This window comes from Acanthochromis polyacanthus, chromosome 9, assembly GCF_021347895.1.
Source record: "Acanthochromis polyacanthus isolate Apoly-LR-REF ecotype Palm Island chromosome 9, KAUST_Apoly_ChrSc, whole genome shotgun sequence".
In the NCBI taxonomy this organism is placed as follows: Eukaryota; Metazoa; Chordata; class Actinopteri; family Pomacentridae; genus Acanthochromis; species Acanthochromis polyacanthus.
The window spans coordinates 19,504,217-19,531,494 of NC_067121.1; the positions used below are offsets into that span (position 1 = coordinate 19,504,217).

General features: G+C 40.0%; 1 protein-coding gene across 1 annotated transcript in view; it reads left to right on the top strand.

Annotated features, from left to right (window-relative positions):
• Positions 1-27,278, top strand: part of LOC110952687 (dual specificity calcium/calmodulin-dependent 3',5'-cyclic nucleotide phosphodiesterase 1A-like) — a 127,034-nt gene that overhangs the window by 81,574 nt on the left and 18,182 nt on the right. The window contains 8 exon segments of the mRNA XM_051953660.1: positions 11,378-11,491; positions 14,740-14,922; positions 17,217-17,283; positions 17,514-17,630; positions 18,143-18,283; positions 20,394-20,494; positions 21,448-21,576; positions 22,083-22,184. Coding sequence (XP_051809620.1) covers positions 11,378-11,491; positions 14,740-14,922; positions 17,217-17,283; positions 17,514-17,630; positions 18,143-18,283; positions 20,394-20,494; positions 21,448-21,576; positions 22,083-22,184 — 954 coding nt within the window.

The window sequence follows — 27,278 nt, forward strand, 5'->3', positions numbered from 1 at the left end:
GACCGGTATGTGTCAATATAGCACCCAAAACAATGCTAATAGCACATCTTTCTTTGCCATATGCACTTTTAGTACAACTCATACTGTACATTTGCGACAGTAAAATAAAACCTAAAACATATAATTTCAAACTCTGTGATAGTGTCAGAATTACTCAATTATAACAATAAAATAGAACCAGTTATGGGCTAAAGCAACTTGTGTCATTGTGTTGCGGGCGTATCGTGTCTCACAGCATTGCTAATTTTGTTCATATTCAGTGACTGCAGAGAAAAAGACAAGAGGGTCTTCAAAACAATCATCAGTTTCTGTTTGGTGCCTTGGATGACAGATGGATGCAGAACATGAAATTATTACAGTCTAATCATTGAATATGTGTAGTCTTGTTTTGCATCCACAGTAAAGTTTTGGACACGTGTGTCTGCATGTGTCTTTGTGTTGCTTTTGAATGAAGTGACTTCACCTTCTACAGTATGAAGAAATGGTTGCGATCCAACAGATTCTTTTTCTCTTAGTTTCTTGTGTTCATAGCGTTATTGAGGATTTTTTTTACATCACCGTGTGGATTTGATTGGCAGACTTTGACACGAGTGGGCTGCATTCAGCCAGCCACTGATCTTTTTTAAGGTTTCTTGTGTCCCACGCCATTCTTGTCACATCTGTCATTTGCAGCCTCCCACAGGAGAGGCTTTGTTTAGAACCGATATTGGAACTTTTTGAAGGAGTTACCAATATTACTCAGAGAATATGCTCGCAACAGTGTTTGTAGGTTTATTTAGAGCCAGCAACAGCAAATGAAGCATTCAGCCTGAGCCTGTCGTAGCTCTTCCCACTCAAGACTGGATGGCCACCAACGCTGAGTGTGGGTGTCACATTAACAGCTGTATTTACATACAACTACAGCATTTAGCTCACGTTCCATAGCAACACGCAATAGGGGAAGGCGTTTAAGGACATTTTAATAGGGCTCACTGGCGTTTACTGTCGGTCCTGGACAATTTACTAAATCCTCAGAAAATATTTGCTCATGTGTGCAACATTTTAATTAATTTTTTATTTGCTGTTCCCCAATTTTTCTTATTACTATTTCCTCTTGAAAACACAGAAAGAGCACATTACCATGCTCTAAAAGTAATTATATAGCTTGCTTTTTAAACTAATATGCTGTTTTGCATGCTTTTTTTCCCCCTTTCAAATTACACATTTTTCAGAACATCTTTCAGTTAGTTCAGTACAGCATAAACCTGCATTCTTTTTAACATTCAGGCAACAGGATGCTATTTTAGCAAATTATGGTCCCACTTAGAGTAGAACAGATGATAAATCAGAGGATGCTTCATGGTGTAGCTACCTTTTGTTTGATATGTCGCTACTGTATGGACATGCATCGTGTCCTCAAGTTCTTAGCCAGATTTACCCACTCAAATGTCACATTTGGCTTCAAAAAACTAAATGGCATTGGTAAAAATGCCAGACTCAAGACCTCAAAGAGGTGGGCCACAACTAGTGGGTGACACCAGGTTGCCATGTCCATGTCTTATACAGTCTGTTTTATCAATACCAATCGTGGCAATAGTCTGTGTGCAAAACAAAACTAGATGAGCCCTCAGTAGAGGCCAGAACCACGCCCTCTGCTGGCGAAAACCCTGTCCTCCCTATACAACTGATGCAATATGTATCAATTTAGATCATCGTACGTATCTCTCTCCCTACTTGATCTGCTGACCTGTAACTCCACAACTGAGCAGGGGACCTTAGACTGATCTTCACTGCCAAGTTTGATTATCCTGACTTAAGCGGTTGCAGAGATATCGGACCGGACATAGCCACAAACATACATACATACATACATACATACTTACCCAACCAGATACCGCACCGAATGCAATAACCCTACCGACGTACCCGTCGGGCGTGGTTAACAAAACAAAATAAAAATCAGCCACTATCCAGCAAAAGCAATGTTAAAACTATCTGCATTTACACTACTTTTTATGTTTTATAAAACTGCATCTCTCACAAATAGTATAATGTATCATAATACTCTCTTTTTCATCATTAAGAGATTAGTTTGTTGCAGAACATCAAGAGCACTCAGAGAGCACAGTACTCCGCCAGGACTGTTCATTCCCTGACCTTGCGCTGAACATAGGCATGTGTTATGCATGTATGCGTTATGTATGGATACCAAATCGACTGACCTAAATATGTGTGGGTGGCGGGAATTGATGGGATTCGGAAACACTCCTACATTTTAGTCAATTGTTCCTTGTATCATTTCCAGTATGTCAGCAGCAGTGGATTTATATTAGTATCGCAATCATGTGCTCATCACCAGGCACCTGAGGTAGCGTTCACTTGTTGTCATGGTTACAGTGACGCCGTGCCGCGAGCTCAATGAGAAATCCTTAACAAATCCGTGGATCCCGACTATAAGCCACGTCACTGCCAAAATCTAATGAGGTGAACCTTGTCATTTCTGACCTTCCCTGAAAATTTCTTCCAAGTCCGTTAGGCCGTTTTTGAGTAATGTTGTGCGCAGATTGAAGGAAGGATTCACTTATGTCGATTGTCACTTAACTCTGCTGCGTTTCTTGGCAGAGTGATAAAAAGAACAGCTAAAAAACTGTCACATTCACAGTAATCAATAAAAAAAAGTGTTCTGGGCAAAACAGTATTTTTTTTCCATTGTTTGATCAGACACGTATTCCATATTAAACCATGCCTCCGTTTCGTGCTTTGCTCCATCTGTCTTATTAAACTGTAGGTGTCCCAGGACTCTCGGATTGTATTGATGAATCTCTTCTCTGCTGCAGTTACAAATCACAGCAGAGGCTGCAGAATATATGTGGTTCCACAGCTTAACTGAGTCATCATGTTTTTGCAGGCCTTGTTCCGCTTATCAGCCCAAAACCTGTCTGTGTTCCCTGAAAGCACGCTAATCTCCCTTGGTGATTACATCGACCCCAGACCATTGATTACACACCGTCTACTGTAGGTTAGAATGTCATTGGAATACAGGCAGTGACCAATCTTTGCATCCTGCCAGTGCTCTCATTCCCCTCTGCTCAACCAGTCCCATTTATCCCCCCTCGGTGTTCTGCTGTGTGGAAAATAGGCTCTGACTATTGTCAAAGCAGAAATGGACCTGTTTTTATGATGTGTTAGGACGGAATGGGATTCATTTCATTTTTACATTTTTTTTCCCAGCGGGTCTGCAGGGAGTGTTTTTTTTTTCTTGCGTGAGTGACAATGCAATTGTACAATGTTGGATGTTCTGCTCTTTGAAGTCTGTGGAAAACAGTAAAGAAATGGGTGTTCTGAGTTTATCACATGGCAGGATACTATTGTAACCATACAGCCAAATGTAAATCCTTAGAATCTTTTTGGACTTGTACTGCCATACATGGTAAAGCCAACACAGCCAGATTCGCAAGAGGATTCAGATTCAGATTCATTATTTTGCCAACACTTCTTTGGTGCTGTCACTTTTTAGATTTTATTTTATTTTTTACAGTACCCTGTTAACAATCCGAACCCCAAAATCTGCTGATGATTTTTAAAGACAGATTATGTTTAGAAAATACACCATTTATTAAAATGCATGTAAAAGACGACCCATGGATTGTCATTGTCTTTCCTCATGCACCTCATATACTCATATACATTGGCATCGTTCCCTTACCCGAGTTCAATATGGCATTACAAGCATTAACAATAGCTAGCATTACATTAAAATGATGTTTGGCTAACGTATAAAATCACATCAAGGGGTGGCACCTTATATGAAATTTGATAAAATTACTGTTGCCATTGATGATAATAATTTCATAACATTACGGTAAGCCTCCCCAGTAAATCATTCAGCCATGATTCCTGCCCTTCCAAGAAATCCTGAACACAAAAATGATGAGAATCCACAATTCAGTCCTACACAGTTTAGTCTTTTGGTATTTTGTTTGGTATTCTAATTATTTTCTGACTCATATACCTGATGAGGAAATCTCAGAATTTCCTTTACACAGGCTTAATCACCCTTTTATTCATGTTCACTTCAGGCTGTTGAAACGGCTCTTGAGAGGTTGACGTCGTGGACACACACCAATGGCAGCTCCAGTTTGACACCAGGACGCTCCAGTCTTTTCATTTCTTTTCCATTTTTCTCTCTGAGCAGGTCAGCTGAGGCCAAAGAACTGGAGGCCATAAGAATAGCAGAGGAAAACGCTCTCAACCTGAATCCTAACGCTAATCTCCTCTTTGTGCTCTCTGCTCACCCCTATGAGGAAAACAAATAAATCTCTCATCTTTAGATATAGAGGCAGACAGCTGGAGGCTCATGTCTTTGCTTTGCTCTGTCACGGGCCTGCCTCACCCAGCGGCTACTCAAATGTGACAGCTTAGTGGAGAAAGAAAGCATCAATGAGATAATATCTTAGATTTTGTTGAGGGGATGATTAGGGGGTTCCAGATAATTGTTAATTATTTACATCCCTTGTCCTGAAGGGAGGTGAAAAAACGAGGCTTAATGTTGATCTTTGGTAGCCTAGCCATGCTAGATCCCATGTTTCTGACGGCACAAGGGTCTAGGGAAGCTCGACAGGGAGGGAGGCGGGCTAAAAGGTTGTCTATCAAATCCCTCTGCAGCAATTGGGTAGGTATACAACCAATCAACGCAATGAATAGGCTGACGTGGTTCCGAGAGCACCAGCGGATTGTGTGGCTAAGTCCCATTAGCTTCCCAACCAGCGGAGCCGCGGAGCCAACTGGTATATTAAGGATTTGCCAAATCCCGTCGGCATAAGTCCAAATACGTCTTTCTTCTCAATGAAACACTTAAGTGCTGTCCTTTGTTTATCTTTCAAGTTGAATTTTAGCTTCAAATCTTTAAGGGCTGTGGCCAAAGCCGAGTCGAAAGATAACTGTTTATTGTGCGCTGGTTGTTTCTGTCAGAATCGTCACGCCTCTGTCGTCACTTCGTTACGCCCGCCTTCTGACTCTACACTTCATGGTGATTGGTCCGGCCAGTTTTAGGAGCATCCAGCCTCGAGCCTTATGGAGGGTAACTAGACCCACTCTGGCAGAGAATTAAATTCGTTGCCGTGGGTTGTCTAGCGCGGCTAGGCTAGATCTTTGGAGCACAAACAAACAAATGTGTACATTCTGCCATATATTCTGTTAAAGCAAAGTATTGCTTTTCTAATCATACTCCATTTGCTTTTTGGTCCTCACGCTCATGTAAATCCACTTGTCCTACCTGACCTCTCCAGTACAGAACACCATAAAGAACATTGTGCTAATTCACCTCTTAACCTGCACAAGCTCACTATTAGACCGCTTACAGTTCACGTACAAAGTCAAAGGTCTGTAATGATGCTTTCAGCAAGCCGCTGCCCCTTCATTTTTCACATCAGGACTCAAGTACAAATGGCAGGATTTACTTTGCGGGTTTTTAACTTCTACAGCTCAGGCGTTACCCGCTGACCCTGCCTGGCTGCGGCCGCCTGTGAAATATTGAGCTGTCAAACAGGAGACATCGCAGAAGTCTGAAAAACACACATCAAACATCCTGAACACTGGCTGTGGATCTGACCAAGGCTGTGAGCCGTGTGCTCTGCATCCCCAATAAGCTTTCTGTCACAAGTCTGCAGATGACATCATGTTGTTCAACAGAGGGTAACGACAAACGTTTAAGCTGCTTCTATGCTGGTCACAGCATGTCTATTTATAATTTACAGTCTGCACAGAGTGTATGACACTATCTTTAGACTCTACATACACACTTCTTACTTACTATTTTACTACTACTATGATATCCGTTATATCCATGCTATCAAACAGAGCGTTTTTATATTTAACCGAGGACATGTGTATTTAAGTCTGTAAGAAGACCAGCAGGTGTGGGCAGCAGGCTTTGCTGTTTCACTGCTTCCATTCAGGTCAAACTTGTGAAATCACCCTCTCATTGAAGACACAGTGTTTTGACAGCAGCAGCATGAAATTTTGAGTTTCTCAGACACTTATTTTTGCAAAAAAAAAAAAAAAAAAGTCATTCTGCTTTATGGGCATCCAATCCTGGCAGTTGTTTGAAAGTTAATCACTTGTAGAGATTTTTGTTTGTTTGTTTGCAGTGGATTGATTTATTTCAAATAATTTTGGAGATCTTTTTTCATAGGCACTCATAAGCTATTTTCCCTAAAGGCCTTAGAGAGCTTCTTAGGTCTTGGCATGGTGACACCAAACACTTCAGCGGCAATGAGAACAGCAGAACGGAGACGTCAGGGGTTTAAATAAGACAGCTTCCACCTGCCACTCCCTCAGGAAGTTCTAATCATCGCCACCTAATCTCAAAGCCCTCATTCTAATTTTAAGGATTTAGAAGTGTGATAAGTGGGACCTTGTGGCTGATGTCTTTTCATTTATTTCAATTATGAAAATGACTTAGATGTTAGTTTTCCATGTCATGTGTTCAACCTTTACCCATTTAAAGGAGGATGAAGTGTTGGCTTGTTCAAATATGCTGAAAAAGCCAGCAAGCCGTGAGATTATTTTCTCACATGCCAGTGTACATACTGAACGTTGTAAGCCGCATAGTGTCAACACAATCCAATACATTCACCGTATCTACCACTACTGCCAACTGTTTCTCTTGTATATGTATAAGCAATATTCTCAGGATAGCAGTTTGAACAAAATTTCTTTCACGACAGTCGTCTCTATATACACTTATGTTAATATCTGCTCACCACGGCTGGTATTTGTTTATTTTTCTGTCTGCTCTTTGCTGCTGTACAGTGTCGCTGCTACATGGTGTGTCTGCTTAAAAGTTAAAAGCATCTCGATTTAAAACAAATGTGTGATTGGTCAACTGGGACTCGTCATTAATTATGTTATTTGATTAAGGATTAAAGTCATTTCCTGTGCAAAAATGCCCCCAGAAATCTAATGCTTACATTTTGTGAAATGTGAAGATGTACTGCTTTTCTTTATCTCCGTCAGTTGAGAATATTTGGATTTTGGACTGTCGTGTGGACAAAGTGAAATAACTTGAATGCAAATTGCTATCTTATCACTATTCTTGTTTTGTGACAATAATAATCATGTACCGACTGAAACACATCATCTACACATATACAGAATGTCCTGATTGCATCAGTCTGTTTTTTTTATTGTTGAGTGTTATTTTTTTAAAACTATTTTGATACAGAGCTGCTCAGTGGCGTAGTGATTAGCACTTTCGCCTTGCAGCAAGAAGATCCCTGGTTCGAATCCCGGGGTGGGCCTGGGATCTTTCTGCATGGAGTTTACATGTTCTCCCTGAGCATGCGTGGGTTTTCTCCGGGTACTCCGGCTTCCTCCCACAGTCCAAAAACATGCTGAGGTTAATTGAGTACTCTAAATTGTCCGTAGGTGTGAATGCGAGTGTGATTGTTCGTCTGTGTATGTGGCCCTGTGACAGACTGGCAACCTGTCCTGGGTGTCCCCTGCCTTCGCCCAAGTCAGCTGGGATAGGCTCCAGCACCCCCCGCGACCCTAATGAGGATAAAGTGGTGTATAGAGGATGGATGGATGGATATTTTGATCCATGTCATTCGATTTCGTAGGCATACAGAAGGTAGATTTCCTTTTCTTCTTATGGTGCTGATGAAAGCTTATTTTTGATAGCAGATTAAGCAATTCTGTTGTTAGTAATAAAAAGAAAAGTGGAAATTAGTTCACTGCCTCATTGCTAAGTGCTCAGCTGCAGCAAATTACACGGCTGTTGCTCCACTGCCCTAGCAGCTTTTTCTCTGCCATAAACTGAATTTTTCAGCTGGCTCCGTGCCCAGGAGTTACTTTGGGCCTGACCTGTGCTATTAACCCGGCGTGTTGCCTCCCTTGGTAATGACAGCAGGTGAATCGAGCCAATTTTGTTTTAGTTGGCAGATACATTAATTTATTGTACATCTTGGTACTCAGCTCAAGTCCTTCTTCCTCCTTTTTTAACAGTGTAGAGCCTCGAAAAGCTTGTTTTTGAATGATTGTCTTTTGTCCTGAATCCAACAATGCAAAAAAATAAAAAAAGGAAAAAATCTTCCTTTCTGTTAATACTTTCTTCTTTCATCGCAGTGCATTCATTCTCCCCACAAAGCCCTCCTTGATGCTCCACATCTAGCAAATTGTCTTTTCATTGAACAAAAAAATTGATTGTACTTTTGTCTATTGTTAGACAACCAAAAGCTATGAGCCGGTGTCAAAGCTTTTCTTTTTCTTTGCCGGAACATCTTTCAGTACCTGTGCTAATGCCATTCAAAATGAGCTTTCCAAGAAGGCACAGCAGGCGTGCTCTGCTGCAACGAAAGATGTAGAGTCCAAGCAAATGACCAACAGATGTAATTTCAACATTGTATGGGGAACTATAGTCTGACAAGGAGATTCACTCAAGGAGGTACTGTTGTGTATTAGCAGGGAGGCTCACTGGCACACAGCTGCTCCTAATAACCATCATTAGTATCATCCAAATCACATGTGCAGTGGTTCTACAGTTGCAGCTCAGCCTTGATCCATCCACTCCCTGTGACTCTTAAAATAGCTGTCAGCAGCTTAAAACAGATATCAGCACGTGAAGCAGCTGTTGTCATAGTGAAATGAACTCATTTATCTCTTTCATGCAAACGTCTTGTATCATCAGATCATTTGTCTTTTGCCCTTTTATTTTAGGCTGCACTGGCAGCATGGTTCTGGGGATGGCAGTGTCCTCCCATCACTTTGGTTCACACTATCTCATTTAACATTTGCATTTTGCAGATAGATTAGCTATCTCCATAGAAATAAGATCGTCTTCCTCGTACTTTCTGAAAAATGGTTGCTAAGTTAGTTGTTATGTCACTGTTGTTTTACGGTGATTGTGATTTACAGGCATACATCTTCTACTGGTAAACCTTTGGACCCTGTCTGTCACTGGCTCTGAAGTTTATCACCTGTGATGTCTATAGCACTCATTATTGTGTTTCATATGACACAGATGAGGGGGTCATACTCACTGGTATTCTTTTCTCAAAAGCTCCACTGGAAAATGACCACGGTGCCTTTCAGCTCTGCTTTAAGATCTCTATTGACTGGCTCTGACTTTAAGTTTTACAAGTTAAACCTGAACTTGAAAACGGCTTTTATTTTAGTTCACATGATTTCTATATCCATAACCATCCATCCATTATCTATACACGGTTCATTAAAAGTTTTTGTCTTTCTTTCTTTCCTTTGTGTTTTTGTGATTTTACTCTGTCATCATTGAAAAGGCGGGCTGTTTCTCAGTGCTTGCTTCAGTATAAACAAAGGTCTATGTGATGGACTGGTCATGAATCTGCATCTACTATCCAGCACCACCCATGGTGTTGCTTATTCATAAAGTTGAGGTTTGGTTTTGCTTTCACCCAGCACCATCATTTGGTTCAAATTACTTTGTCCAGTGTTTTGGTTTATGTATATTTTGGTTTAGAGTCTTTGATTTATTACCAAATACATGCTAAACTAATTACTTTCTCAATATCCTAATATGAGCAGTTGCGTCAGAGTAGTGCCGTGGTGAAGTTCAGCTTCAGAGCTTGGCTGCAGGCTCTCGTCTATTTGTTAAACATCTCACCAGACATTTGTGAATGAATATTGAAATCATGACTGTGTCCCTTTTGCAAAGTTGGAGAAACAGCATTTCAACATTTCCCACCTGATGACATTGTACAGCACACAAGTCAAATTGCATGCCATCCCTCTATTTTTTAATAGCTTCTTTCAATGCTTAAAAGGTTTTCAACTGTAGTGATGATATATTTTTCAGATATCATCCAAGAAACATTTACCTTTGCTTGGTAAAAATTGCGGCTGCTGTCAGGGAATTTAATCAATGAGTGCATTGAAACCTCCTACTCTCCCCCCTTTCTGCTTAATAATTCAGCAACAAGCGTAGCCTCTCTGGGCATTCACTGTGAAACGGAGCATGTGACCTCCAGCACAGCAGCAGGTGGTATGCTGCAAGAGGTTGCAGTGTGCAAAAATGGAGGACGCTTTTCTCTTTCATGCTATTTCTGGTGGGCAGGCAGAGCTTGAGAATATTTGGAGCAATACAACAAACAAACAAACTGATGTACTGGCACAAGTACATTAGTAGTTAAATGTATAAGAGAGGGAAAATGTAATATGATACTTTGGATAATATTATATTTTAGATGCCAACCATGTTAGTAAGTCTCTCAAATGTTCAGTTTGTTAAAAATCGACCATCAGTTTTTTATCTGTTACACCTACATTGCAAGATTAATTATGTATTTTGCAAAAGTACCTCATTATACTGTACTGTAACATCAGTAGGCTGTTAGCAAAACACTTTATCAGTAAAACTTTTTTAATATCTTTAAACTTTTTCATGCAACGACACTACTCCTTTTTTTTTTAACAGTTTTGTACCACAGTTAAAGCTGTAATAACTTTAAAAAGTATTTCACTGTCTTCAGGAGTTATTGTTGGAGGGGCAAAATTAAAACAGGATCTGAAACAGAAAATGATACAAGTGACACTGACCGAGTTTTGCAGACAGTTTAATAAAATGGAGTTATAGATGATGTCAAAAGCCACACAGTAGAAGCACCTGGAACTGCAGTATTAAAGCTGTGCTTGTTTTATATGGCCACACATTCAAATGAGTCAAAGCTGAGTCTGCACACATCAAGAATGTGGAATTTTTAGAATTAATTGACTTTTCAAGCAGGAGGTGTTTTGACTTGTCGCAGTACTAAAAAGCACAGGTGGAACTAACAGCATTAACAATTGCTCAGTTCCAATTAAGTGTCCAAGTAGTGATCCAACATGTAAAGCACCAGCACTGTGCAGCTCACACAAATACATAGATGGAATGCAGCCACTATAATACTATTAATTTACCTGGGTTTGACAGGTCTATATGTGTCCTAAGATGAAAGCCCACTTTGTACCTTTATACTCATGCCAGTCTTTTATGAAAGAAATGTTATTTTCATAGGGGGAGACTAAGTCAGAGCTTAACTGAGCTAAAAGGAGAACATAGCTCTGATGTTTTATTTGGTTTTCTGCTCTTATGCTACCGGTCAGTCACTTTCTGGGGGTGGGAAAGCCTTTATATCTCAGAGCACAATTAAATTCAGCTTACAGGTCAGATTGCATTGTATGTGCTGTCTTTTGCTGCCCCACTTTGCGATTCAGACTGAGGGGACAGGTTTATGTTCACAAGAGAATAAAAAAACAACAAGGTCTCCTATTGCAGCAGGCACCCAGACAAGATTAATCCAATATCAGCTGCAATTAATTTGTCATGTCAAGATGGCAGCGGTGTAATCCCATTTGTTAAATGACTGTTGGATCTCTGTTTTAGATTACGATGTCTGGTGAAGCAACTGGAGAGAGGAGAGGCTTCCCTCGCTGACCTCAAGAAAAACCTGGAGTATGCAGCGTCTGTGCTGGAATCTGTTTATATTGAGGAGACAAGGTAAGAAAACACTAGGTTTTTACAGTGGAACAAGTTTTGACATGGTTCATTTGTTGAGAACAATAGCGCAGCACTGACAATAGCCAGACTTTGCAGAACCGATGACTGTAATTAGTGTGGCAATTGACTTCAGTCCTTCAGTTTCTATGCCTGGTTCCAGATTGTCACCCATGTAAGAGACCGTAACCTTAGCCTTTAATACGTGTACTCAGATACTGTAATACTTTACCTCCCTCTGCGTTGCAAAAGGAAATATTGTACTCTTTACTCTAGAGCTCGACCGGTATAAATTTTTCAGGATTAATGCAAAGTATGAAATAAAATAAACATGTTCAATACAATTCCATTTTTTGCATCAGAATTCTATAAACAGGCAAGTTGTATTGGCAGAGCTTTTCAAGCACTCGATCATGCTTTACAACAAACACAAAAAAGGCAACATGGCGCATTAAAGTTAGGGTTAGCTGTGTTGCATTGCAACCAAGTGCACTATGCTAAAATTTGAGTAGAAGTAACTGATGTAAAAGCCACTGCTTTTGTGTCTAATGAATGGAATGTAATTGCCACTTTTGGCATTTAAAACATCTAAACTTACCAAGTTCAGGCATTTTCAGTGACGTAGCAAAAAAAAGGGGGGGGACCATCCAAAATATCATCATTGAAAGTTGTCAAAATGATTTGTCATTTTTATGTCAACTTAACAACATTTACACTACCCTGAAAAAACAGCATTGTCTCTGCAATTCATTCACTCACTCGCTCTTTCCATTGAAATGTGACTAATGTATTAATGCTGTGGGCTGAACATTGAGTCAGAGAGAGAGAGAAAGGCAGTAACAGTTCAGAGAGAACTAGAACAAGTATAAATATTGTTTGACTGCTTTATCCTACTGCTTTCAACAGATTCTCTACTTGTTATAGTTTAGATTAATATTTTTTTCATGCAGAACATAAAACTTTAATTTATAACACACAGAGAGAAATATGTTTTAGAGCATACGTCTTATTGTACCGAGACGTTTAATAAATAAGTTGTTGAACTTAATGGTTTCACCTCAAAAACGTGCAGCATTTAAGTGTTGCTTACATGTTCATACTTGATAATAATGATCAAATAATATAATGAAACTTACTCACACCATTTTGCATAATGCATGCTTAAGACCAAAAACGGACCTAAAACTGCATAAATATTGGACTCCTGTTCATCAGGTGGCACAAGTACAACACCAAATGAATGTTTCTGTTTCATGTATGAATAAACAGCTGTTTGCTCACAAATTCACTATAGTAATAATAATAATTTTATTTATATTTTGCTTTCAAGTCAAAGTGCTTTACAGGGCAAGCAGCAGATAAATTACAATAAAATGATAACTGATAAAAACAATGGCTGAGAAGATACAATAATAACAACAACAAGACAATATCTAAGAAGATAGACTACCTCACAAGTTATGATTCATATGCAGCAGAGAACAAGTGGGTCTTTAGCTTTGCTTTGAACACCTCTACTGAGCAAGCTTGCCTAATGTCAGACAGAAGCGCGTTCTATAAAGACGGTGCACGGAAATAAAAAGCCTACGCACCGACTGTCTTCTTTTTAACTCTAGGGACAGTCAGCAGACCCGTCCCCTGGGAGCGCAAGGACCTTGCTGGTTCATATGGGACTACAAGCTTGATTAAATTAGATGGTCCAGTGCCATTTACAGCTTTATATGTTAATAGCAGTATCTTAAAACCAGCTCTATCATGAACTGGGAGACAGTGGAGTGAGAACACTGGTGAGATGTGGTCACGTTTCTTTGTTCCAGTCAGAATGCGGGTTGCCGCATTCATCTGTAAACTATGAAAGCTCCTCTTAGGCAAGCCAGACAGGAGAGCATTGCAATAATCCAATCTTGAAATCATAAACAAATTAATAAGAACCTCAGCTTTCGTATAAAAAAAAAAGAGCGAATCTCTGCAACCCTCCTAAGGTGGAAGAAAGCTATTTTTGTCACCTCTTGTATGTGGGAGACAAATCTTAAGAGACTGATCAAAGGTCATGCCAAGGTTTTTAACACCATCCTTGCACTGAATGATGCCGTCATCTAAGGTCCAGACAGCATTATTATTTAGATGATTTAGTCTTTCCGAGTCGATCACAATGATCTCCGTCTTGTCTGAGTTTAGTAAGAAGAAATTTGCTGACGGCCAGCTCTTCACAGCAGCCAGACAGGCCTTAGGCTTCAGTATATCTGAGCCACTGTCTTCAGTAATTGGTGCGTAGAGTTGCAGGCCATCAGCATAATAATGAAAGGTAATCCCAAAAGAATGTATGATGTAGCCCAGTGGCACTAAGTATAATGAAAACAACAAAGGACCAAGAACAGTATATTACCTAAATGAAAACATGATGATAACAAATAGCCAACAAACATATTGAAGGCTTAAGTGCATTTCTTAAGTACTTTATATTTTTACTTAACATTTGAAAACTTTTACCGAAATGGAACACTGAAATCGTGCAATAACGCGAAAAATTATCAATGTGCATGTACACCATTAAATGTTTAGATAGCAAACATAGGCATATTGTTTGTCAGTGTGTAAATTGATCTGCTGTCCTTCTGGTTAAGTTTTTAGAGAGTAAAGCACCCCAAGGCTAAGGTCATGGAAATATTGCTGTCTTGTTAAATAACATGTGGCTAAGGTTAGCAAATACACTAGGTCAGTATATGTCAATAGTTGAGGGAATGTCCAGAATCCAAGATATGACCAGGCTTATAGAATTATGTAAACCTCTCATCATCTAGATCCAGCCAGATTAGGGTCAGCGATGGCACAACCACTCCAGGATGGAGGATGATGAACTATCCAGTGCAGAATCCATGTAGCACCATGATTATCGGTGTAATGTGAATGCTTTCTCTTTGCCATAAGAACATGTATTCAGTTCAGAGAGCTTGCAGGCTTTGCTCTTGATCCCTTGACACATGTCAACACAACAGGGTGGCTGTGGAGAATTATATGACACAATTGGATTTGAATTCTGCATCATGGTTTTTCAAGAGGCCAAGGATGTTTTGATGTTACATAAGAGGTGAAATTATTTGATGGACAGCACTTGGATTGGAGTTTTATCCCCTGTGAAAGTAGAACTGCAATAAATGATAAATATTTTTGTAAGCCTTTAGTTTCTCCATCATCCTCTGAGTTATTTTCTATTTGTTTCTGTCTTGTGCTTACTATGCCCCTTCCTCTAGGCGTTTGGTCGACACAGAGGATGAGCTCAGCGACATCCAGTCAGAGTCGGTGCCTTCGGAGGTGCGGGACTGGCTGGCCTCCACCTTTACCAGACAGATGGGCTTGATGCTGCGACGTAATGAAGAAAAACCTCGCTTCCGAAGCATCGTCCACGCTGTTCAGGCTGGCATATTTGTTGAGAGGTAAAACTGAGAATGATGCACAAAAACACCTCCACAATCACAGACAACCGTGCAATCATTGATCCTACATAATTTATTTGGACTGTCACCTAATCTTTTGCCCTCTGAGGTTGGCAATCTATCATTTGTAAACTCCAACCAGTGTTGCCCAAAGCAAATAATAGCAATTCTGTCAACATCTTTAGTTTGGCCCTGCATAACAAATGAACAGAGGTAGTGGATTTTCAAATTTCAGTGCTTATTTCTGCAGGTATACTTTACAACATCGACTTTTTCACACAAAAAGTGCTTTAAAATGTTAAATTTAAATTTTCTGATTGCAGGAAGCTGTAAGTATTCCAGTTGGATTGGGAAAAAATGTCAATGAAGTAGTTGAACCTTGCTTGCTTTAAGTCTATGAAACACATGACACATTATGTCGGCTTTTTTTTTTTACTAGGTTGTACTTTAATTTAAATTTAAATTTTATAAAGCAGTTTTTGTATATCAACAACAAGGCTCTTATCGCGCATTATGGCATCGATATCACAAGCATTATAAATTGTAAGTCTTTAGACACCTCTACACAATTTCTGTATGAATATTATAAGAGTGGCAAAACAAAAAGGGGTGAACAAGATTAGATGTAGTAAAGATGGAATGACCCGATCAAATTTTTGCTGATCCCAGTCATTCAGTGTATCGTATCTGTCAACACAAAATCCCAATCTAATACCATTTCTCAAGATAATACACATGTTTGATGCTTTAAAGTTATTGAGCTCAGTGGATAGTTTTGCAATGAACTGAGAAAAACGTTGCATTTCGGCATCCAAGCTTTTTCTTAATGTTACCTGGTGGTCACCAACCTTGTTGTTAAGCTCTGGTAGGCATTGCCTTAAATGTAGTGTTGAAATGGTAGGGTGTACTGTTTCCTCAAAGGCCGGCAAAAATCTGTATTCTTTATATGCATGTCAGAACACATGTCAATTTTCTGCAGTACCTGATTGCACACCTGGGGTAATGATCACTCGGACTATGTGTTGCAGAGAGCGTGGTAGGGGTTTCACAAGAAAACAAACTACAATGACGAAGACCATTGTGATACTTCATGGCCTCCAGCCAGAGCTCACTGGTCTACAATAAACCAGGATCAACTAAGACAGTGTTCCTGCATCCCAGCATCATATGTAGAGAAACCGCCTTGCAGTTCAAGTGATGTACAGATTTCCATTTTGCTAAGTTCAGTTTGTGCAAGGCATTATCCGGCAATCAGTTACAAAAATGCTTGATCCCAATCTTTGAGATCAGATAGGGACATCCTTAAGGAAAGGTGAGCGACAAGCAAGCTGCCACATTTATTATTACAGCAAGTTCATATCGCCTTTGTATCTATGCTGCAATATATAACTTGTAGGTTAGATTATTGTTGATCGGTAATAAGGTGCATACTTCTTGATTCTGTATATATCTGCACCAAAATAAATGAAACCAAGAGGTGGCAAGGAGGGAAATAATTCAAAACTGAAAGCAGTACTGCTTGGTTTGAAAATTGATATGATCTTGAAATTTCAATCTGTTTTATATGTGTGCATCCTCTGCACAGCGGCTCACTCACCCGAGTCGACTATACATTATCCCGGCCTTTGCACACCTGGCCGAGCTCAATCATTCAGAGAGAAACTGCTCCCTTTCCAAGGCTGTATTTTATCATACAGTAACGCGCAACATGCATTGTTTAAATCAGTAAGCCTCAAACCTGCCAACTCGGATCTTTCCTAATCGTTTTTAAGAGAGGGCAGTCTGTTTTCACAATGAAGAAAGAATGGAAAATGTGGAAGAGTATGAGCATTTCACAAAGGTATCCACCTTCACTGATGAAAACATCCAGCTTGATTAACTTGTGTAACTGCATTTATGGAGACAAAATGATAGCATATTTTGTGTATTCCACAAAATTTTGAGATGCTGAGCCAAACTAATTTGTAACCTTTCAACTGAATCTAATGACTCAACTGACTGTCAGGGGGAATTACACAGCTTTTGTGCAGCTTATAATTAAGTAAAACTATATTCTATCCCACATCTGTGATAAAGCCTTTGGTTGTAAAAGAAAATATGGACTTGCAGAAGCATCTACCTTTTCTCAGTTTAACCTTTCTAACAGAGTTTCACAGTGAGCTGTGTTGATTTAAAGGTTTAAAGTGAGTTGTGGTAGGGAACCTTCCAGGCTGCGGTTTGGGGCTGCTGTGGTAACCTCTGGTGTTTACACTCAACGGTGCTCTTCATTTGATGTTTTTATCTCATCCAAACAGGATGTACCGACGTACGTCCAATATGGTGGGACTCAGCTACCCCGCTTCTGTCATATCTGTGCTTAAGGTATTAACATGTGCACTCACATTCAAACAGAAACACAGAGATATGAAAACATAACTTGGTGCACACATAGATACACTCACACAAAACCAAGACCATACACTGTGAGTTGACTTTCAGCAGCATCCTTTCAAAACTATTGTTGTTTACCTCTGCTCAGAAGAGGATGAATATATTGTTTGGGAAGGACAGTGTCATTGTTTGATTTTTTTTTTTTTTTCTCCCACACACAGAATGTTGACAAGTGGTCCTTTGACGTCTTTGCTCTAAACGAGGCCAGCGGGGATCATGCTCTCAAATTCATATTCTACGAGTTGCTTACAAGATATGACCTCATTAGCCGTTTCAAGGTAAAATCACAAGGTTATAACTTGCCACTGGTCACTGATATACTTTTGTTTATGTCATTAAAACAAGAGGAAAGAAATGCTCTTTTCAGTACAAAAAGAACCTTCTCCATGTCTGATTTGATGGAAGCAAACACTCTCTTCTGTCTCTTTAGACAAAGATTATGTTGTTATTTTTCAACAATGACCATATTACGAGGAGGGTTGGACATACTTCATCTCCTCTGATAACAGTGGAGATCACTTTCCACATCCTTGTATAACTGAGGACACTCCACTTGATGTGACAGCATCTGAGAGTAAATGACATGGGCAATGAAGCTGAGATGAATATGTAATCATAGTCGGGAGTAGGCTAAATGATTCACCATCCGTGATTTTATGACATCAATTTCAAATGCTGCTCACATTTAAATTGTATGCGGCCGTCATTTAAATCACAGGATAGCATGGAGAAGTTCCTCCCTGTTTGCAGTGTTTTTGACTCACAGACATCTTGTTTTTTGTGATGTCAGATACCGATCTCTGCAGTGGTGTCATTTGTCGAGGCCCTAGAAGTTGGATACAGCAAACATAAAAACCCCTACCACAACCTGATGCATGCTGCTGATGTCACACAGACTGTGCACTACTTGCTACTCAAGACTGGCATGGTGGTAAGTAGGACCTGGACAGGTTAGATGACAAACTGCTATCTGAGTCATCAGTATCGACTACACTAACCTGTTAAAAACCATCAGAAACCAGTCGTACATGTTGGGTTAGTTCCAAGAAAGAAAGCTCATTGGATTAAAGCTTAGTCTGTGAAATCAAGGGGATTTTATCCACGTTATTCAGAACATCTCTGTCAGCTGACGTATGCCAGCCTAATTGCAGCTTTGCCTGACATGCAGCTTCTAAATATGGCATTTTTTTTCATCCCGGGGAATCCATGGACCATCTTTTCATGGAATAAACGGACATCCAAAGAAAAGCACCCATTAATTCCCGTCTCGTACAGAGAAAGACTGAGAACATCAACCCACCTTTCTAAGAATATGCGATAAAATGCCATGCTTATGAATAGAAATGACTTAAAATTTGAAGTATAAATATTTTCTTTATTTCTTTCCTGAGCATTACTTTATTTGTAGTCTGTATTTCTTGTTGCTTTTGTTCTTTTCCATGTGGTGACCTATATCTCACTCCTTCCCACAGGAGTGACTTTAGGGCATTTATGATGCTGCATTCATTCCACAAAAACACCACTAGCCTGACTTCAAAGTCCCCAACCAGCCAACCAGCCGGCCGCCTCCACTTCCAGTGTTTTTATTTAATCACCTTAATAAGGTGGCTGCGACAGCTGCCGACATGGTGTGTTTTTTTGAGCAGTGCCTTGCAGAGTAAACCACATTACAGCTAGAACCACGGGCTCCTGGGAGAGCAGTAGAACAGCATCTGTCATTTTGCAGGCCCTCCAGACTCCATTAAATCAACAATCAACAGGTCATTCATAAAACAGGCCCATGAGGAAATGCACTGAGCGGTGGATTGGCCATCGTGCACCCACCCTGTTCTTAATGACTGCCCCATCCCCCATTGTTGATTAGTCACAAATATTGGCTGGGCTTCCTGAGCTAAATCCCCCCCTCTGTGGATGTGAGTGCACTCACATACATGCAGAGGAAAATGCCCACTCACCGGTCTGTGTGGATGCTGCATCCATTCACAGATTTAAACGTGAACATTAAAAAAAAATGAAAGGACATAGCTGAACATATGAAACCCATCTTGGTCCTAGCTTCTTAGATGTCATGATTTGATGCTGTCATTGTAGTACATGATAGTAAAGTGGAATCATTTTCTTTAACTGTGGAAAACTGCTTTTTAGATTTGTTTTGATTAACCCTCTGAACCCCAGAACCCACCAACAGTTTGAGAGGCATGTGGTCTTCTAAAAAATCACCGAAATGACACAGAAACATCAGAACTGCAATCGTAAGATCTTGAACTTTCAGCATTCCTTGAACTACTCATCTGTGATGTGCCATTCAGTTTGAAAATTCAACCAGATTTAAGCTTACAAATTGTGATATTTCAACATAATCACCAGAAAGTGAATTAGCTTTTGTCAAACTACCCCTGTAACAGTTTGCTTCCTCTTTCACATCATTGTTTTCAATGCTGTTGTCACACATCACACTTTGAAGGGTTGAAGCTTGACCTAAAATCTTAAACAGAAAAGTGTAATGTGTAGCCTGACTTTGTGACAGCATTACCATGTGATAAAATTAAAGACAGCGTGACTTTTTCATTTAGATTTGCTAACGGAGACAAACCAGACTGAGAGACTGCTTGGGAGAAGTGTTTAAGTGACAATCTGAAGTTTCCTTGATGCTTTTGTAATCTTTCCTCTGTCTCCTTGTCCCCATTTGTTTCCCTACATCCCTGACTATAATGTATTCCTCATGCCAAATACTTCTCTGCATCCTTTATATCACTGCATCTTCCTGGTGTGATGTACCATTCCTTGCATTCCCCTTTTTCGATTCACTGGCTTCCCATTTGTTCTCTCTAATTTATGTCCACTCTTTCCTTTTGTGTTCATTATTTTCCTCTCCTTCTTTCCTGTCTATGACTCTGTCTTTTCCATCTCACTGCTTCCTTTCCCTCTCCTGTATGATCCTCTTAACATCCCCCTCCTGTCCCTTATCTTTTTTCTATCCCTGCATCCTCTCTCTGCTTCTCTTCCCTCCTTTTATTGTCCTCCTCTTCATTTGTCTCCAGCACTGGTTGACTGAGCTTGAGATCTTTGCCATGATCTTTGCGGCGGCGGTGCACGACTATGAGCACACGGGGACCACCAACAACTTCCACATTCAGACAAGGTAATGGATCATAAAATCAAAAATGCGAGGCAGTGACTCACCCGATCAATGTTTTCATTTACATCAAGGGGGCCTTCCATTCACACTGTGATAGCGTGCAGCGCTGTAATAGCTCTGAGGCAGGATGGAGGCCAGATGAACTCCAAACTTCATGCCCTTGAAAAAAGTTTGCTTGTTCCCTGAGACTCAGAACTTCACAACTTTTCGTTGACTTAGCTGGAGAGAAAACCATGATTAGGTTATGAAAAGCAACAAATCTTTCGTCATTAATGAGAAAATTAATATATTAATTTGAGTTTATACTCATTGTTCTTCAATTTATGCCTATTTTTTATTGTCCAGGCTTGGACAAGTACATTTTCTTGAGCCTTTCAGGAAACTACACAGATTCATTTAATTCAAAGACTGACATAATAAATATTTTCTAAATAGGTACTTTTCTAACTAAAACACATTTCAGAGAAGAAAATCTCCCACATTATTTCAATTTTGTGGTGTGGGTTTACAAAACATGATTTGCTGTCACATTCAGCTGGTTATAGTTCAGTCTAGCCTGTGTAAGGAGGACAAGACCAGATGTATTTGAATGTATTTTTTTAATAGATTTTTCACTGCCTCTGAAGTGCAGCTAGTTGCCAGGCTGCAGCTAAAATTTCTTTTTTTATGCGCAATGTTTTGGGCACAACACACTCTGCAGTGACTGATGTGCATCAAGCTATGATATGCAAAGTGACGTTAAAGTGAATAAGTAAATAACTGAAAGACAAAGAGGAAAAGATGACAGATCTTTGGCATGGGCTGTCATCCTAAAGTTTGATCACATTTTTACTGACACAGTACATAGAGAAAGTGGATTGGTAGCAACATTTCAGCATTCATATTTGTTCTTAAAGTAGTTTTTCCCAGTATAAACAAATAAGAGACTATTATTTTCCCTTCTCTTTGACTGACAGGTCAGACACAGCTATCCTTTATAATGACCGCTCAGTGTTGGAGAGTCATCACGTCAGCGCAGCCTACCGCCTGCTGCAGGACGACGATGAAATGAACATCCTCTACAATCTCTCCAAGGACGACTGGAGGTCAGTGAGACGGATACTCAGACAGTCAGGCGATAAGAGGAAGAAAGACAGAAGGATGAAAGAGCTGAGTGACAGCAAAGGGAAGTAAAACTGAGATGTTAAAATACTGTGTGAGAACAGATAGAGACAGAAGGACCGGCAGGCATGAAACCAGTCAGGCAGAACAGTCTCACAGTGTGCACCAATTCAGAACACAAAATTAGTGCATCGCTTACATTTCTAGATTAACTGTACTCAGTGGAGTCAAGAGCATCAAAGTTGGATTACCTTCAAGGTTCAACAACTTTCCACTCAATCAGACTGTTATGTGATAATACAAGACAGTTGCAATCCGATTTCTTATAGTATAAGCTGGGACTTGTCAAAGCAGATATTATAAATAGCTCTCAGAGACTGCATTCATTTAGTTTAACAACTTCTGGCATAAGTCGGCTTTTATTACCTGTGAATTTGACAGTTCATTATCGTGCACATGGCTCACGTTTCTCTGTCTTATATTTCATCAGAGAGCTGCGGGCTCTGGTGGTGGAGATGGTGCTGGCCACAGACATGTCCTGCCACTTCCAGCAGGTTAAGGCCATGAAGAACTTTTTACAACAACCTGAGGGGTCAGTTGCCTTTTAATTCGCCAGCATGCGTTCACGCTGCCAGCTCTCGCCCTACAATTTACATCTCTATTAACCCTACTTCACAGCCTCTGTTTGCTTACCACCTGCTGGTTGGAACCCATTTAACCCTGCACTGAAGGGGGTACTCATCAAGAAACACAATAAACAGCTGTTTTGTATTTGGTGGTCCATTTGAAACAAGCAAGGGAGATTTTCTGGAGCTCAGATGTTGTTTACCCAACATAAAAAAGAAACAGAGATGAAATGCATGAATGGAATGGGGGGAAAATGTGTTTTTCTGCCAAGTAGTGGCAAAGTCATGCATTATACAGTACGGGTATTCAACACAGGTATAGCTACAGACTCTCTCAGACAGAAGTGCAGCTTGTTTTTCTGTGCTGGAAGTCTACAGCAGACTTACGGTGTAGTCACACCAGATTTGGCAGGGTGGAATTTATTTGCACACTGTGCTGAAACACAGCCAGCATCGGCAATTGCTGATAGGTTTGCTGGCGTACTGCAGTGCTGCTACAGCTGATGAGTGGGTAAAAAACATTTGCCTTCAACAAAAACGTAATTTTGTCTTGACTAGCATTAATTGTTCTGCTGCTCCTGGTCTTTAACACGTATAGTTCTGCTACTTTCTTAGACCTTACATTCACAAATCATTGGCTGAGCATAGTAATTTTATTTTTTTTTCCAAAACAAAAACAGAAATCATCTGCACTGCAGTCAAATAGTAGTCAAGTGCAAGCAATGTGAAGAGAGTCAAAAATGTTGAAGGGGCAAGCTGCCCAGGAAAACATTCAGATATGGGCTCCAGAATTTACAGGTCTTATTTAAAGAAGTTATACATGCGAAAAATTCAGACAAGATAACAAATTGTAGGTATGGTTTTGGAGAGTCAAGTCATGTGATAACAACTTCCACTCATATTATTTTTGTAATAAAGCATCATATGATACATACACTCATACATCTCTTTGCATTGCAATGTTCTGCTGGAATCCTTGGGTCCTGGCATTCATTCATGTAGATGTTACTTTGACAGACACCACCCACCTAAACATTAATGTAGACCATGCAACACCTACCAATGGCAGTGGCAGTACAGTAGGACAAAGCACTCCATTTCACCATAAAAAAACTGCACAGAAAGTATTTTAGGCACACCATAGAGCCCGAGTTGCTGATTGGCCGTCAAACTCCAGAGATTCCAATCTGGTATCAGCAGCATGCACCGGCACAAGACATGGAGGATCCACCAACAGGACTCAAATAATATGACAACATGGCCTACCCCTGTAGGTCCCCTGTCAGCACGGAGGAAACCTACTCAATATTAGGCAGGTGGTTTTAGTGTTGTGACTGATGAGTTTGTAATCACAATGTATTCCCTTTACATTTTTAAAAATTGCTCCAGAGATACATTTTGTCCTGGAACATCAAAAAAAATTGTCAGTCTCAGTTGACATCACAAGGACTTCTCATTCTAGTAAAAATACAATGTCATCTTAAAATATCCAAGTAAGAGAAAATTCGAGATTCACATTCAAAAGTAAATTTGAAGCAGGATATCCATCCATCCATCTGTACACCCTGGACAGGTCATCAGTGTATGACTGATAGCAATTATTTATTTATTTGTTTATTTTTAAGTTTAAATTCATTCTGTATGACCTTTTTAAATAGAAAGTGGTTTTAACCACTGAGCTTTGTCATCTTCATCGTTAGACATTTCTTCTGCCTGACGTGCAGGCAAATAGAGCTAGTTTATGTTGTTCTCAAAATCTGATAAGTGTAGCTCGTTCGGAGAGAGTGCAGCTTGCCGCAAGTTACTTTCGCCTAAACATTCTTCCACTGACTGCATTAAAACTCAGAGATAAAGCAGTGCTTTGCCAAAAATAAATGGCAGTTAAAGAATAAGGAAACATGGCAGGTTGATCTACAAGCTTCCTGTGCCGTAAATATTTGTACACATTTGTGCGGATGGATGGTTGTGGTCTGCATATCTTTGAGTACTTCCTAACAGAATTTCCTTTTCACACAGTTTGAGCACAGTATGATACACAGTGACTGATAACTGCTGTACAAGCAGACGCATGGCAGAAATAAAAAGAGCTATCAAGCAAACTATCATATGACTTGATGAGTCATCACTGCTGATGTGGCTGCAGCGTTGTCAAGACAAAGCTGCAAGAAAGCGGTTGACCTTCAGGGTATTCTTTTCACCACCGTAATACCGAGCATTCATCACAATCTGAAAACTGCTCAGAAGGCACTGATGCAGAGATAAGTAGCTTCCTATATATCCAATATATAGTATATGGTGGAATCAACTATATTGTGGCTCCTGTACTTGTGAGTGTACGTCTTAAACAAAAGGTGCTGACTGCAAAGTGATTATCAAGCTGCAGTACAGGGTACAAGCATACACACACACATGCACATAAATAAGACATTGCAGTCTGCGTAGAGCTGCACTGCTGAATGGACTCCAATGTGAAGTAATTCAAACCAGTCTGCTGCAGGCCTGCTTAGAGTGCACTTTTAAATGCCACAAATGGGATGCCGGGAAAAGTGAGCTAGTCTTTCTCACCTCTGTGTAACCTTGTTCTGTGTGCATGTGTGTATTTTTGTGTATGTGTATGGTTTCCATGCTGGTCTGTTTCTGTCTGTTCATGCTTCAGTCCATTAATCATGGTATTCTGATATGGTTATCAAGTGATAACTCAGACACCACTGATTTCTGTAGAGGTGACATGATGCATGTTCAAACAGTGTAGAGGACCGATTAGCTTAATGGAGGCAGTAAGATTGAAGGGGACTGTTTTTCCTCCTGTTTTTTGGATGGAGGTGTTACCAGTATAGATAGAGGTACACTGCCGTTCAAAAGTTTAAAGTCACCTAGCAATTTCATGGTTTTTATTCTTGTGCTAACATATTTGCACAAGGGTTTTCTAACCATCAAGGAGCCTTTCAACTATATTTACATTTTAGCATCAGTTCAATAAGAATCAGGGGTATTTTGTTTTATGGATTCTCATGTCTTTTTTCCACAGTTTGAGTAGATTAGTGCTAACATGATGAAAAAAATCCCATGAAAAAAGCACAAGCATCAGTGAATGGATCCCAAGTAAACCACAATGGTGTACCTGCTGATATCCTATTTTAATACCATAAATGCACACATACAGCTTTTTTTGAGATATTCCCACGTACACTGTCCTGCTGCCAGAAATACTCACTACTTAATGTATATTATTCACTACTAAAGATAGTCCCTATCATGTTACACTTCTATCTGAGTAACATTAGATTTAAGACATTACTAAGCCTGTTTTAATAATGAGAGTTTATATTAGTTTTTTCTATGTACATATATATCTGTGTTTACAATTAAGAAATTAGCAGTAGTAGTTACACCGATCAGCCACAACATTTAAACCAGTCATCTAAACTTTGTTGGTGACCCTCGTATTACCAAAACAGCAGTGACCTGTTGGAGGCATGGACACAGAAGCTCTGAGGGGGTCCTGTGGTGACTGACACTGGGATGCTGGAAGCAGATTCTTTGGATCCTGTGGCTTGTGGGATGGGGACTCCATCAATAATGCTATGTTCTGTTGCATCCTGTGAATGATCGATCAGTTCTGGGCTGTTTGGAAGCCAGGTCAACGCCTTGGGCTCTTTGCCATGCTGACCTGAGCAGTGGCAGTTTAACACTGATCACTGATACGCTACTGGTTCCCTTGGCAACGTATACAGAGAGCGCTACCGTAACTGCACAGCTTCGTCCGGTAGCATCATTAAACGCTGCGGTTCATATAGCCTGTCTATTCCCTCAGCTGAGAGTCTGACACACATGATGCTACTTTCAGAGATGTTTAGTGAAAAGGGCACTTTTGAAGACGATTTCAAGCTGAAACTCTGAACAGAATGTGGTCCAGACCAGGTTTGGTCTGTAGCATAAGTTAGCATGGTGATCTAGTCAGGTTAAAACAGAGACACCTTTGTGGCACAGAAAACTCCGGTTTTATGCTCAACATACCTGGCTTAGTAGTATGCCTACACCTCTCAGCTGTTCTTGAAAAGTGTCCTGATATGTGTGCAGGGCTCCAGCTCCTACAGACACAAATGAGTTTATGGCTACATATTAGCACAACAAAAAACGTGTAGTAACAGGATGAGGATAAAAAGTTTGTAAATCGGGTGACACGTCAGCAGATAGGCTAACCGTTGCAACAAAGTATCAAACACAGGCCTAAATAAATTTCCTAAATGTGGGATAACAAGATATGGACTAGAACAGCTAAGAAAAGACACTCATTTTAGGAACATCACGTAGGTACGGCCCGTACACATATTATTGCAGGTTGTAGAGAGGGTGCGCTCGATTTGCTTACCCAGCTGTCCAGGAATGATATTAATAGTATTAGTTAGTATTTCGTGGGCACGTTATACCTATTTCGTGGCCACAAATTAGTATTTCGAGCGCACGTTGTACCTACTTTGTGGGAACAAAGTAGTATTTCGTGCGCACGTTATAGCTATATCGTGGCCACAATTTATTTATTTTTTACCATGTCATGAGAAGGGCTCCATAGACTGTTTAATCCAAACGCAAAAAGATAAGACCAAAATTGAATTTCTCTTCGGGGATCAATAAAGTCATTCTATTCTATTCTATTCTATATGAATGCTGGGTCCCAAGATTTCCTAATAGAAGATTGCATTGTAATGAGAGAATCAGTGATATTGACCTCACTTGTCAGTGGTTTAATATTGTGACTGTCTTATCTGTGATAAACATGATATCCTACAATATTATAAACCACAGCTTCCACTTAACTACGTTTGTGTAATGTCTTAGTTTTTTTGCACATAACAGAAAGATTCATTTTTTCCAAATGTATCTGAAGCCATAGTGGTGCATCTTGACTTAGTTTCATAGATGCTGTAGCTGTTCCTTCAGTACATACTGGCTGCCTTCAAAGCAAACCCAATGTAAGTGATGATGGTCAGAACCTACAGCCCAGTATCTTGCCACCGAGCACACTGTTTACAGCAGACTACAATGATGAGAAAAAGGTA